The sequence below is a fragment of the Merops nubicus genome, unplaced genomic scaffold (genome assembly GCF_000691845.1).
Source record: "Merops nubicus isolate BGI_N331 unplaced genomic scaffold, ASM69184v1 scaffold2239, whole genome shotgun sequence".
Lineage (NCBI taxonomy): Eukaryota > Metazoa > Chordata > Aves > Coraciiformes > Meropidae > Merops > Merops nubicus.
The window spans coordinates 2,372-17,689 of NW_008631451.1; the positions used below are offsets into that span (position 1 = coordinate 2,372).

The following is a 15,318-nucleotide window of genomic DNA, read 5'->3' on the forward strand; positions in this document are numbered from 1 at the left end:
TTCCTCAGCTGCCCTCATTTTTTTTATTCAGTCTGTATGCTCTGTTAAACATGTGCTCCCAAGATGTTAAACAGCTGACTTTTTTTTTCACATACTTACAATGTGATGTCACACAGTTCAGTGAATTTCTGTGCGATTCCAAGAAAGGTGGGATGTCAGGCTAACCCTGCAACATCTGCCATGGTCCAGGATAGTCATTTATGGCTGAACAATATATGTCCATTAGGGAAGGGGTACTGTAACACTTGGCCACCAGCTCTCATGGTGCAGATAAATCCTACCCTTTCTGTATCCTGTTTACAATGCAAACTACTTTCTTTCTGCCTCTGTAGTGGCAGAGGGTGAAGAATCAATATGAATATGGCAGAGAATATGTCAATGTCAGACAAACTTTTTAGCTTTTACTTTAATTGCACTTTCCAATGTTCCTCCCAATAATTATTTTACAGTATATAGTATGACTTCTTATAGCATTTATACCTGTACTCCATTACTAGATGTTTCTTGGTGACCAGTGTGGGTTTTTTTCTTTGAACATGACTAATGTCTTGGGGCACCTCATTTTTTTTCAGCTATCCAACTTGAGAAATATTACCTAGCCTTATTTTTGTGATCTTTGCAAGTAGTCTACATGTTAAAAACTCAGCTGGCACCAGCACTCTTGTTTTTTGAAGTGCCAGTTACTGTGATGGATATTCAGTTATCTTCCTAAATAGCTCCAGCTAAAACATTTGTGTTTTGATACTATTTGATCAATTGCAGTATTCTACAGACTGAAACTTTTTTGTCCCCCCTACAGATAAAGGGGTATTTATTATCCAAAATGAAGACTCCAACTTGTGCATTAAAGTGGACACAGTTGGCCTTTTTCTGGAAAACTGCAGTCAGCTCTCAAAAGACATGCTATGGAAGTGGGTGTCCAATCGCCGTCTTTTCAACATAGGCAGAAGTACCTGTCTAGGACTGAACATCAGTAGACCAGACCAGCCATTAAGTATGCTTGAATGTGATTCAACTCAATACTCGTTATGGTGGAACTGTGATGGAAAAGCCTTAGTTGGTGTATCAGAGTACAAATTAGCCATTGAAAACAGCAAACATATTGTGGCCAAAAAAGATTCTGCTTATCAGTGGAAACAGTACATGTCATATGATGGAGATCTTTGTGAACACCCATTTCAAGGTAAACATAAAATTTTGTCATAGAAATGTAGATGGGAAAAGTTTTCAAAAGTTCTTCTGAAGCAAGGTCAGGTGATTGCAATCCCTCCCAGCCTCTCTTGTGGTTTGGGACTCAAAGTCTAGGTTTTTATATGCAATGGTTGAGGTGAGTTTACCACATGGTTTTTTTTTTCCCTTATGTGTTACATGGGCCCAAAAAAGCACCAGTATGCTTGGAAACCAAGGAATACTAATTACAAATCTTCTATGAAATAAAAAGGGGAACTGAGGATTTGCTGTTGCTTGTCCTGCAGCTTTCATTATCAGATAAACCCAGAGAAAGATAACAAAGGATTTGGAATTCCCATCACTAAAGATCCATCTGTGATCACAGTGTGAATGAACTGAATGTTTGCAGTGTTCAGCACCTGGACTCTGAACGTGCCAAACTTTGGAGCAAAGATCAGGCTTTTGATTAATCCTGCTGTACAGCTAGAGGAGGCATAGGAATGTATGTCAAGATCCAGGTCTGCAGACCTGAACAGTTTTCTGAGTATAAGGACTAAGATAAACCCATTGACTACAAAGAGCAACAGACAGACTGTACCTTGACTCCTTCCTCAGCATTTCTGTGGAAGGAAAGACCTAATGTTTGCACAGTGTCTCATTCTGGAGCTCCTGGTTCTCCTCGGTTGAACTGGGTGTTTGTCTTGTGCAGATCTGGTCTCAGTGGTTTCCTCTGTAGGTGTGGCTGGGCTTGGCCTCTGCTCTCCAAAGTCCTTTGTTTGGGAGCTGTGATAACTGGGAAAGCACCATAACATCCAATCTCTTCTTTAAAACCTAGTGGAGCTTATACTTAAGACCAGACAGAAAATATTTAAACCCACAAAAACTCTTACACATGTGCTATGTACACAGTGAGATGAAAGTAGACCTGGTTTAGCCCTAATACTGCAACATCTTGGAGAAGAGGATCAGCTTTAGGCAGGCATTTCTAGCTTAATTTCAGGACCAAAGTAATCATGTTGGCACAAAAAAAAAGGGGGTGGGCACCTCTACCTTCAAGATAAGAATGTATATAACTATGATGAAAGGTCTATAGCTGTCAATTTTGGTTTCTTGCTAGGACATGGGTAATCCTTTGCACCTCTGTAGTGAGCAGCATGGTGGCAGGAAGACAGAGAAGCAATCCTGATTTATTTTTTTTTATGCATGTTCTTTGTATCATCTGTTTGTACCGAAAGGTTTTAAAGGGGATTTACAATATGTAAACTGCTTTTTTATATGTGTACAGCCAGCCTTTCACTGTGGAAACCTCTAGGAACCTGGCAGTATGTACTGTTTCTGCAGCTGAAGGACTTTGATCTTTAGGCTATCAACATGGGATCTTTGACAAACAATTTAATTCTGAGTGTGATTGTGGGTCTTCGACCTTTTGTAGAAGCTCTGAGGTTACAGATGCACTCACTGAGGTAAAGCTTTTACAGCTTTCAATTGCACTGGGTCCTCTCAATATTTTGGCACTCATGTGCAATAGGAAAATATTTTATAATGCATTAGTTCACTGTGACAACAGATGTATGCAAAATCAGCTCTTTACCTAGATTATTATTCCCAATGGTATAGAACCTTATTTTTAAAAGTTTATTTACTATTCCTTTGTCTTTCACATTTGCTTTCTGTAGAATGACAAAGAGATTAGGAAAAAAAGTTAGAAATCCACTTTATAAAGTCTGGGAGGAGCATCTGAACATCTACTGATTCTGCTAACTATTGGTTTATGAGAATGTGCCTTGTTTCATGGTGACAAATTTCATAAATTACTACTTCCAGATTCTGTTCAATGATGTTATGCTGTTCATACTTGTAATGCTGTGTTATCAATTATAAATTAAAATTATAAAATGGCTTTATGCATTTTATTTTTATCATTGCTACTAAAAACGGGAATAATGAAATATGAGGACTAAGAAATTTCTGTAATCTATGTTCTTTTTATGTCTGCATTTTGTTTGTTACAGAAACATACACATTGCTGGGAAATTCTTTCGGTTTCCCATGCATTTTTCCATTTAAATATAAGAACAAGTGGTATTATGAGTGTACCAGAGATGGAAAGGACTTTGACTGGTGTGCTACAACGACTCACTATGAACAAGATGAAAAATGGGGGGTTTGCCCAAATGCTGGTAAGGTGTTGCTTGTCTTCTCTCTCCCCCATCCCCCAAGAGTGTCTTTGCTCTTTGTTAGTAATTCTAGGACACACTCTGTTTTGGATTCATTCCCTTCTGTTAGAGCAGAATGTCACTTTAAAAAATGCAAAATAAGACTTCAGCAAATTTTATAATAATTTATCATGTTTGGCCTTTGGAGACCCAAGTCGTCATCCCAAAACCAAAACTACAGGGGGTGAGCAAAAGGAGGTTATTTTGTGCATCCCATTGACTTTGTCCTCTCTCTTCTCAGCTAAACCTCTCTCTTCTCTGACCCAGTGATACGTAGAGAGCCTCTCTGAATCATGTAAAGTGAGGATTGCTCTTGCAAGGTCATATTCTGCTTTTGAGTGCATTACATCTTGCACATTCCTTTTCTTCTCTGCACTCCTTGAACACATGCTGGGCCCAAAACACTTAGAAGCAATAGCTGTAAAAATACTTGCTATTGGAAAGATATTTGGATCTATAATCTTTATGAATGTTCCAGCTTCTTGCATAAATATGCAGAATAGTATCTTCTATCAGCAGTGGCTTGCAAAGCCCTCCCTGCTCAAGCTGTTTTTCACATCTCTGTTCCAAAGCATCTTAGAAGCAGCTGTAAACATGTCTAAGTAATGGGAATTTCTGGGCAACCATTATAATAGGTGATATTTTCAGACTTGTTTATACTTTGTAATTATAGCAAGTTTGTTCTCTTGAGTGCAAGACAGAAGGAGCTGCAGTGACTGCTACTCCACAAGTTGAGTGAAGTGTTCATTGTCTGAATATTTCAACATTTAGCCTTAGGAACAAATGATAAGCTTGTATAAATTAAAACATAACTCTATTGGCTTCAGGAGAGCTGTGTAAATCACTATCAGATCAGCTCCTGAGTATTTTATCAACTGTATGAAATATGAAGCAACATTTTATTTCCATATGTTTTTTAACAAAGGAACAGGAAAGAATTTTATAATCAAGCTTCCATTGGGATGCTGCTGTCATTAATTAATTAAATTTTTCAAGTTATTATATTTTTGATTAGTTTGTAGTCTTGGGCTGTTAGTGATGAGTCTGTTTTTGAGCAGAGAGCGGCTGCGACATTTTTTGGAAGAAGAACCCTGACACCCACCTTTGCTACCAGTTCAACCTTGCATCTGTGATGACCTGGCATGAGGCACGGGCCACCTGTCAGCTGCAGGGAGGAGACCTGCTGAGTGTCACAGACCCTGAAGAGCAGAGCTACATAAGTAACTTAAGCAGTGAGTAGACATTTCTTTAGGGACCTCATAGGAAGCCTAAAGTTAGATTTCCTCTTTACCCATGAAAAAAGGGTAAGCTTTGGAGCTTAATACTCTCTCTGATGGCTACGCTGTTGCTGCTTTCGAGGCTTGTCACAAAACACACCTCAGTAGACCTGTTTGCAAAAGCAAGGATGAAGGTAAGTTACCACCTTAATAACCTGAGTGCAGATGTGATGTCGTGTGAGGTCTTAATTCTCCCTCCCTACAGAGACTCCTGTGTTCATTTTTACAGCTTTGGTTACTGAGCATGTTTGTTTTCTTTGGAGAATTATACAAGTATTTACCTTCTCTGCAATGTATCCCTTTCTACTGTTAATTTTTCTTTGCAAGCTGGACTTCGCCAAATGTGAATGACAAGAACATTTCTGCAGACTTGAAGTAAAGGTCCTGTATGGGAAAAATGCCAACTCTCTTTTCATGACAGGACGGTATTCCTTGTCTGATAAGCCTCTTGCTTTCTCTGTGCAGCAAGTATCTCAGACAAATTTTGCAGAGCCTTCTGACAGCATGTTTTTTGTGTGTATTTGAGCTTGCATGGAGATGGACCAAGCAGAGGAATGGGTGGTAGAGCTGTGATGTGGAAGGACACCACAGGTTTCCTGCCCATTGCTTCCTAATATTGCTGATTTTCAATTGCAGGCTGTAAGTGAACAGGAGGTCTTAAATATTATTTCATTAGCTATTGGATGTATCTGCAGGCTGTAAAGGGACTGAAAATTGTTTGGTTTAGAGAAAGCTGAAACAGGCTAGCATTTACATAGCTACTTCTTCTAGATTTAACTTCTAATGTCAGCAACAACTTCTGCAGGGAGGGTATTGCAGGGTAAGTAGCTTTTGAAGGATGCAGACTACTGAGTTTATTCTCTTTCATCTCCTTGTTGATTAACAAAGCAATAGACTTTTTCTAAGGAAAGAAAAAACAGATTAAACTTCCTGGAGACTGATTTGAAGGTTTGTTTTATTCTGATTGTAACGTAAGGACAGCAGGTCTATACCTGTGGATATTTTAAAACATGGGGAAAGTGTGAAGTGTTACTTTGTTTATATTTTCTATTCCAGGACAGTTAAACACCACAGACATGATGCTGTGGATGGGCCTCAGTCGCCTGGAGCCAGACACTGGCTGGCAGTGGTCAGATGGAGCACCACTGGTTTTTGTGAACTGGGTAGCAGGTACTTGATGTTCCTCTTGGATATGTTATAGCAGTGTAATTATATGCTCTCCATAACTGCCAACTGATACAAGTGTGCTGTCCCTACCACTACATTTGAAAAGTGAATCAAATAAACACCTTTTTATTTGTAGAAATATTTGCTAAACTAAAAGCTCCTTCTAGGGATCTAGCATTGAGATGAATCTGTTCAAGTCATTAACGATGTTGTCCTTTTGTCATTTACTTTTAACAGTGTTTTTAAGATTCAAGTTGCATGTTTAGAAGCTGTTTTCACAAAGGAATGGAATTTCAATTTGTTTACATTGTACTGTAATTAATATCAGCACATTAACATGAATTTTGTGACTTGATTTACTACATTTTAAGGCCTATCCATCAACTGATATAGCACTAGAGCTTATTTCATCCACTCATCTGATAGCAGTAGCCAGGGATGGATTGTCACACATGTATAAATCACAGTTCATAGTATTGGTGTGGTATTACTAGAAGTTCAGGTATGCAAGAATGTCTATATTTTAATTCACTAAGATGCAGAAAACCTTACAACACCATTTTGTGAGTAAGAATAGATTTTTTGTAATTATGTGCTTCTCCAAAATGTATTTGCAGATGTCTCTGATGACCGTTTTAGAGAAAATCATTGTGCAGTGATTAATTCAAAATTGAACTATGGCTGGCAAAGTTCTTTATGTGAATCTGGATTGCCTTTTGTGTGCAAAAAATATTTAAATAAGACATATGAAACATTGGGTAAGTCTCTCAGTGTTACTCTATTCTGTTTGTGGGTGTAGAAGGAGAACAGGAGGAAGCCACCTAAATATGAAGTCAGCAGAACAGAGTCTTAGCTAGATTAAATGTATGGATTTGCTGGTTTAAGCTGAATACAGTTTATTCTAACTGATGTAATATCACTTTCTTCTATTTAAATACACTCCTGGAAAATGTTGAGAGTCTTAAAACTAACAAATAATTTTAATATGTCCAGCATTCAGTTGGTTCCTTGCATGATCAGAGGCTTACAGAATGCTCATTCTCTTTATGCTACAGTAGAGCCATGCCTCTTCAATTTAAAGGTAGGTTTTCAGCTTCAAATGGAATTAACCAGTGGCCCACAGAGAAGAAAGTTGTATAAATGCAGATCAAAATTTGTATTTTTTTTATGGCTTACTGTACTTTTGATATACAGAAAAGTATTGCACATATATTTTTGTGTTATGAACATACTCTAACCTTGGCAATTCTATCTAATATATGTGAACCTTGTATGTTTAATTAAAAGATACGTGGAAGTATTATGCCACTCGTTGTGCCGCTGGTTGGTACCCGCACAACCGCAACTGCTACAGACTCCATCGGGAGGAGCGGAGCTGGAACGATGCTCTTGACTCATGCCAAAGTGACAGTAGCGGGCTCGTTAGTATATCCTCCATGGCAGATGCAGAGCTGCTCCTTAACTTGCTTGAAAGTGGTGAGTTTTGGGAGTTGTTTTAAAACATCCAATGCTTCTTGAAGTGTTTGGTGATACTCTCCTGTGCAGCCTTTTAACATTGTTAGCCACTGTAAGCAGTATGTTACATGGCACACACAAATGATGTTTACAAAAAGGAGAAAGCATGATGTATGCTTTTTCTAGGAGTCCTAAAAATGTATAGCATCATCTTTTTAAATAACCATACTTAAAACAAATAAATGAATCAATGAAGTAAACACAGTGAGGCCACAGTAAACACAGTAGCTTTTGTCGTGTTCTTGGCTGGTTCCTTGCAAACTGTTGCAAAATATTCAGTGATCATCCTTATGCAATAATTGTGCTTAGAAGCAATAGCAATCCAGAGTATCTTTTACTTTCAAGCTGGCCTTGTCCATGCTGTAAAGTTACGGCTGCTGGTATGTTGGCAGAGTCCCCTCTGATGGCAGCAGGGTGTATCAAAGGAGTTCCGCTGGTCCACGTTGCCCCAAGAGGTAGCATAATTACACAAGGAACTTAATGAACAAAAGCTTTTCGGTGCAGCAATGCCAAGACTTTTGTTGTCATAACATAAACGCCTGGATCTTACAAGGAGCAGCTGAGGGAACTGGCGTTGTTTAGCCTGGAGAAAAGGAGGCTCAGGGGAGACCTCCTCGCTCTCCACAACTACCTGAGAGGAGATTGTAGTGTGATGGGTGTCAGTGTCTTCTCCCAGGTAGCAAGTGGTAAGACAAGAGGAAATGGCCTCAAGTTGCGCCAGGGGAAGTTTGGGTTGGGTAGTAGGGAAAATTTCTTTACAGTAAGGGTTATCAAGTACTGGAGCAGGTTGCCCAGGGAAGTGGTTGAGTCACTGTCCCTGGAAGTATTTAAAAGGTGTGTAGATGTGGTGCTGAGGGACATGGCTTAGTGATGGACTTGACAGTGTTACGTTAACAGCTGGACTTGACCTTAAAGTTCTTTTCCAACCCAAATGACTCTATGATTCTGTAACAGCAGCAAAGAAAAATATTTTATGCCTCCAGCTGACATCAGTGTGCTGACAGAGCTGCACAGTTTGGCAATGAGTTTAAGCTTCCCAGAGCTGGGGCACAGTGGGATGTCTTATTAACTCTGTCCCATCAGCTGTGGTTGCAGGATGGTGTGTTACACTGATTTACTGGGCATCCATTATTATCTCTCATGCCACCCATCCTCTTTGCTGTCCTGTCTGTCTTTTTCTTAGGAGGTGAACTACTGTGTCAACTTCCTCGCCTCTATTAACACCCCCCATATATACCAAAAACTATTATCTCCAGAGATGTTGTATTGGATAGATGTAATTGTTCCTCAGCTTGTATTCAACTTCAAAGTCTGCTGCTTCTATTTCAGACTTGCCTCAGGCTTCTCTACAGGAGAAGGGCTTACATGCCTGAAAGCCTGCCCACTTTTTGTGGCTGTAGTAGGTGGTCAAGTAAGGCATTACATCAGACTGCAAGCCTTGTATTTCCTGTGTTTGCCAGCCACTGTTGCTACAGCTGTGCTGTCACTGGAACTTAGAAGGATCGCTCAAAAACCCTAAAGTTCAGCGTGTCATGGAAGATTATAAGAAGAAATCTTTCCTATCCATGTCAGGCTTTCTGCTCCATGCATTTCAGAAAAGGTCATATGCTCTTGATTTGTATTTTTCAAGTTTTCAAAGCATATTATCATATATGTTGATCTATTTCTAAAACAGATCCATCTAGGGCAGTAGAACGTTATCTCATGAGTTAGTTACCCTAAAGTTTATACAGATTTTTTTTTTTTTCTGAAAGAAGGTAATTCTTAAAAAAATCCCATGTAAAATTTTTAATGGTGGTGTTGATGTTGCAGGAACAACAGGCATTTATTTCTTCACCATTAAAATCTGAACTCATTCTTTTACAGAAAATGTAACTGAAACATGGATTGGGTTATACAGTAATACCACCCCTGTTGTTTTTAAGTGGTCAGATAGCACCCCAGTAACACTGTCTAACTGGCACAGCCAAGAACCTAACACCTTTCAAAGAACAGGACAACTCTGTGTTTCAGCACAAGGATCTGTAAGTTTCCTTTTCTTTTTGGAAGAATTAGACATTTTTGGTTTAGCTCATAATATTTTCTCACTGTGTGTACTGTTTTAAGCCATGACCTGTAGTATGACTGATTTTTGATTCCTAATATATTTATGATGTGATAAATACAATGTAGCCTTTAGAATCCAACATATTTTGCAGTACTGGTGCAGAGAAAATTTATCATAGATTTTGAGCTTTTGTTCAATAAAAAATTTACATACATAAAGCTTGCCAAATGGAAGAGAACAAATGTGAATAGGTATTTTGATAAGGACAAAGTAATTTAAAATCCAGGTAGTGTATAGCATAATTTATGATGCATCAGTTCTGGTCTTGAAAGCTTCAAAACCATGTTTTGTAAAACTGTCAGCTGTGCCTGTTTTATCTTGCTGTCAACATTTATTAAATTTATATTAGCATCCTTCAAAAACTGATAGTAGTCTAGATCTACATAAAATTATGCAGTAAGATTGATTCCAAATTACTCAGGTGTCATATAACTGGGAGTAATATTCAAATAACACCATGTCCTGTCTTATCGGTATTCATGGCACTGTCATTTTTTTGTAATTTGGTCATATATTTACTTTACTTTTACAATTAATGGTACTAAAATTCACTAATCCATGACTTACATAAGCAGCACTATAATACTTTTTTCTTTTTTTGTAAAGTATGTTTTCTTTAAGTGTAAAAACTCTATCAAAAAGAACTTCTGTTGTCTCTCCAGTAGTGGTGCAGGTTGCAATATTTAGCTCCTGGGAAAGTCAAGACAATTAGAATGACCTGGAAAAGTGGATTACCATTAAAAGCAGAAAATAGGACTTTGGTAATATTATTTTTAGATACCCAAACCCATATTTTATTCAGTTGCGAGTGTAAACAAACAATAAAAATGTAAAGTATAAAGAAAAAGGAAGTTCAGGATAAAATTCTTCAAGCATTATTTTTGGTACATGTCCAGTATGTATATAGGTGTCTGAAAATTATATCATATAATCTTTATATTATCTTGAGTAAGGACTGGTCAAATACAAAGACTGATCTTACAAAGAACAGATAGGAAGAAAGTTCCTCTCTATTTTGAAGAGTAAATGCTCTGGCATGGCCATAGGGTTAATTAAAATACATTACATCCCAAGGAGTGATTCAAAGACGCAAACCCTTTTGTATCATTGATTTGAAAAGTCCTGCTGACAGTGTTGGTAGAAGTAAATGCTCCATTTAAGGATAAATAAATTGAGTGAGAAAAATTACTTGCTTTTAGTGAAAAGGTAAAATAGCAGGTGGTAGTGTAATCTTTGTGTAGATATACATGAAAATATGAGTATGTACAGACTATACTTCTGTTTATCCTGTAGGAGGGACATTGGAAGGTTAAAAAATGTGAAGACAAATCCTTCTACATTTGCAAAAAAGCAGGGGAATTTAATAATGTCTCTTCTGAGCTGGAATCAGGTTGTCCAGAGGTAAGGGGTTTGTGGGTTTTGTTTTCTCAAAAGAGCCTTACTAATAAAATAGAATTATATAGGACATCTCTAAGTGTATCTGTGGAACATAAGAATTTAAATAAATAGATAATTTTAGTTCTTCATATTAAAGACATGCATTTTTTTCTAGGAAAAATTTCATTGTTTACCTTAAACGTATGTAAACTAGATTTTAATGGAAGATTAAAAACTTTCCCAAGATTCCTTTCATGGCTTGTTGCATTGTCAGCGGTTGTGACCCAAGTTCTTATTTCTTTCAAGATCAAAAGTGAAAACCCTTTTGTCTGCCATCTGTGCAAATAATGGCTGTTATATGATGCCTTATCCCACACATGGTTTTCATACACTGAAATGGAATGTCAGGGTGAAAAACAATCGGTTTCATTGACAGGGAGAGTGAACTCTTCTGCTTGTACATTAGCATTCTTTTTGCTTTCAGAGACAAATGGGAAGGAGCACAGCTATCTAAATAGAACATTGCAACAGTTTTTCAGGCTTTTAGGCTCTCCATTCTGGTGCTAAAAGGTAACCTGCTGAAGTATGATTTTATTTGCCATCAGTTACTTTTTACAATGTGAAAAGCACAAACTGGTAGACTTTGTATTTTACTCAGAACTCTGGGGGAATTTAAGGAACCTTTTTTTCTATCAACAAAAATCTCTCTTCTGTAATTTATTTTACTTTTTAGCTCTTTGTCTTCCTTGTTTTGTTTCCTGTCTGTTTTCTTGAGAAGTCAAAAAGCACAAGCAGTTCAGCTGAATTATAAGAAGGTTGAAGCTGAACTGCTTGGAATCAGATGAGTCTTTCCCCAGTCCTACAGTGGTCAGATCTGTCATTCTGGCCATACCATTACAGAGGTAGAAATTAGTGCTTGGTTCCATTAACCTTAATGGTTAAAATGAACCATGCTTAACTTTTCAAAAAGCTTAGGGTAACTGCATTTATTCCATTTGGACCAATATATTTCATCATTCAATAATTCTCTGTGTTGCCAGTGTAAGAAAGGTTTTTCACAGTCCTGGCCATGTGAAAAATGTGCAGAATGTCAAGGCATCCAGTTGTAGTCTGTCTTCCAGAAGTGCTTAACAGCACTTCAACTTCTGGTACTGTACAGTATTGAGACTCAGGAGATGGAGTCCCTGCTCACAGGTAGTTCAGTCTGCTCTGGCAAGCTGATTAGGAACTCAAGATAAATTTCTGCGTGTTGTTTCAAACCCTGTATATGGTGAGCACTGTTACAATCCCTTGGTTTTGATAGATCCTTTTCTTTCCAAGGTGAAAAAAGCTGCATTCATTTAATCAAAAGAAGCCAGTACTAAGGATACTCAAAGCTACGTTTGATTTCAGACATTTCATCTTGACAACTTACTTTCTTTTAACATTCAGTGTATATGTTGTTGCTAGTTATTGGCCTAATTTTCCAGGGCTAAATCTTTATTTCATACAGATTTACTTTTTTCCCCCCATTTTTCTGTTTCTGACTTACCTTAAATGTACAGAATATCTGTTGCCATTTCTCACATTTGCTGTTTTGCTTCGTTAACCTTATACTGTCATTCATGTTGGATTGCTAGTAGATTCTCCGGGAGCTTTGGCTTTTGGCACAGTTATTTGGTCTTCTGAAGCTTTATAGTCTTCTCTGTTATTACTGAGCTTTCATCTCATGTTGATTTTATGACTTGTGCATCAGATGCGTTAGCCTTTAACATTTTCTGGGGTTCTGCTGATGGCAGTTTTTTCAGTATGTCCATATCAAGTTGCCAGAATCCTGAGCTCTCTTTTTTTTTTCTACACTTCTGTCATCCTAAGACTTAAAAAGTGCTAAGTGCTTCCTTCCCTTAGCAGGTCAATTACTCTTTTTTTTTCATAGTCAGCAAGCTGTTACTGAGAATAAATATTTTATTGCAAAGGTCAGATTCTCTGGACAGTTTTCCCCACACCGAAATAACATTTTAAGCATTTTCTTTGAACTAACTTTTAAAACAGGGTGTGGAGCTGTCAGCAGCTTGATAATTGAGTTGGAGGTTTCTGTGTGCAGAACTGACTGTATCTGTACTGGTGGCTTTCTCCAGTCCTCTATGCTTTAATTAGTGCATCTGAAGATAAAAGTGTAGTACTAAATCAAGCATTTGTCTTTATTGCTGTTGTAACAGGAGAGAATTGTACTTTTAAGAAAAGAATTGCTATTAAAGCTACAAAACCTCATAAAGAGCAGAAGGGTAGCTGCTCAGAATAAGGGTCTATTTGGCCTCGTGTTCTGCCTCTCACAGGTGGCTGCACATGGTGTTTGGGGAGAAGCAGGACAGGGCAGATATGGAAAATGCTTCTCCCAGTTTTCCCTTGACCCCCAAGCATTTCCTGAGCTTTTTAAGATTTGTGAATCTAACAGCTTGCATTAAGTATCCTCTCCAAGTGGTGCTTGTCTGGTTTCCCCTTGAACTCAAGTGAACTCTTAGTATTCACAACATTACTTAGTGAGGAGATCTAGAAATCTACTACCCTTTGAAAGAATGCCACCTTCTTTCCACATTCAGCCTTTGTCTGCTAGCTTAGCTTTGCTTGTCATCCCCAAGATCTTGTACAGATGAAGTCGGCCAGCTTCATGGCACTCGCCGTTTTGTAGATGTTTTCAGTGACCTTGAGGGTATCTACTGCTGATCCACAGTAGAAAGGAAAAGGACTACAAAGACATCAGTGATGGTCAGACAGAAATTACAAAAGGGATCACGTTATTAACAACTATATAATAATTAATAACCTATAAAATAATGTTCATTTCTTTTAAGGGATGGGAAAGACATGGTGGATATTGTTACAAAATCGACAGTACCCCTCGAAGTTTTGAACATGCTTCCAGTGGTTATTTCTGCCCACCTGCACTTGTATCAGTAACAAACAGGTAGTTAATCCTATTAGACAGTGTGAAGATACCTCTAACCAGAGCTATTCTAACTTCAGAAAGTGTTGCATGGCAAAAGATACTACCATTATGAAATACTATTTGCGTGAGAAGCGAGCATAATCACTAACATTGGCTAAAATCAAAGGTGTGCTTTGCTGTATTTTTTAATTGAAAATAAATTTAGTAAAAAGAAATTGCTAGGCTAATAGAGCAACGTGCACACGTGAGCATGCAGGAATTTAAACAAAATGCATTCTGCAGAGATACGTAACATCTTTAAGAAACTTTATTAGTGTACTTGGAAACTATACTGGAAAATGAAAAAAATACTTATTTTTTATAATAAAAATATATAGAATTTTAATCCGAATCAATTAATGTTTTATAAATGTTTCTATTTATGTATGCATTTTATATGAGTTCTCAGAAAACAGGAGGAGAGAGTCAATGTTTGAAAGCATATGAGATCTGTCTTCCCTTGCTTTGTTCCTCTTTACCTGTATTCCAGCTTCAGAAAAGACTTTCTCCTCTGCAGATGTCCAGATGGTTGGGTTTTCTCTGATCTCTGTGATTTACACTATATGTTGGATTCTCATTAATGTTTATGACATACTGATAGATATATTACATGCATACTTTAACCGGCACATATTCATTGTTAATAAAAACCAGTAAGGTGGAAATCTCCACTCACTTTAGAACAGGGGAAGTACTGGAACAACCAACAATCAGATGGACCATAGCTAGGTATTTTAGGAAAACAGACTACTCCACGTAAGGATTTACACTGAGGGGAATTTGGCCCGCCAATGGTTTCAGGATTGTGCAAAAAGCATACTGTGCTATACTGCAGTGTGACAAGAATTCTTACACTCTCCTAGCTGAGCATTTGCAGCTGTAACATCACAGGGAGCTGAGGGCATGCTGCACATCACTGGAAGCATGTCTTCTGTCTTTTTCTGCTTATTTCTTTTTACTTGATTTTTTGCTGGGTGTAGCCACCACTGTTTATGATGTTAGTTCCCAGCTCTAATGTTGGAGTGGTGAAGGAAGCTAGTTGTTGGTTTCGCTGTTTGGTTTTGGTTTTTTGGTTTTTTTTTTGTAATTACTGCTGTGGTTTCTTGTTCTGGTGTAAAAAATGCAAAAACCTTTCAATGTATTGATCCAAAAATATTCATTAAAAACCAGGTTGTCGAGGTGATATATCAGATCAGATGTATCAGAGAGCTGATGTAAAAAGAGAGTACGCAGACGAAATGAAAATTAGACAAAAGGTCTCGATGACTCTCAGTGTTACAGATACATTCAGTTTTTTATATTAATGTCATCTTTATGGTACGTAGCTGTTCTTTTCACAATGTGTGAAACCAAGAAGTTGTATAAGTCTTTATCAAACTCAGAATTTACTTTGCTGTATAGATTTTCATAGGAAGCTGATAAAAAAAACATTTTTGTATCATGCTATACCAATTATATCTGAATAAATTACATCTACGTGACAAGTGCGTTATATGCAACAATTATTGCTTTCAAAAAAGGTGT

At 37.6% G+C, this 15,318-nt stretch overlaps 1 protein-coding gene across 1 annotated transcript in view; it reads left to right on the forward strand.

The window, feature by feature from the left end:
* Positions 1 to 804: 804 nt before the first annotated feature.
* PLA2R1 (phospholipase A2 receptor 1, 180kDa) overlaps positions 805 to 15,318 on the forward strand; it is a 33,950-nt gene continuing 19,436 nt past the window's right edge. The window contains exons 1-9 of the mRNA XM_008947541.1: positions 805 to 1,183; positions 3,183 to 3,350; positions 4,445 to 4,618; positions 5,720 to 5,833; positions 6,448 to 6,588; positions 7,118 to 7,306; positions 9,212 to 9,369; positions 10,746 to 10,853; positions 13,661 to 13,773. Coding sequence (XP_008945789.1) covers positions 901 to 1,183; positions 3,183 to 3,350; positions 4,445 to 4,618; positions 5,720 to 5,833; positions 6,448 to 6,588; positions 7,118 to 7,306; positions 9,212 to 9,369; positions 10,746 to 10,853; positions 13,661 to 13,773 — 1,448 coding nt within the window. The 5' untranslated portion in view covers positions 805 to 900. The remainder of the gene's footprint in view (positions 1,184 to 3,182; positions 3,351 to 4,444; positions 4,619 to 5,719; positions 5,834 to 6,447; positions 6,589 to 7,117; positions 7,307 to 9,211; positions 9,370 to 10,745; positions 10,854 to 13,660; positions 13,774 to 15,318) is intronic.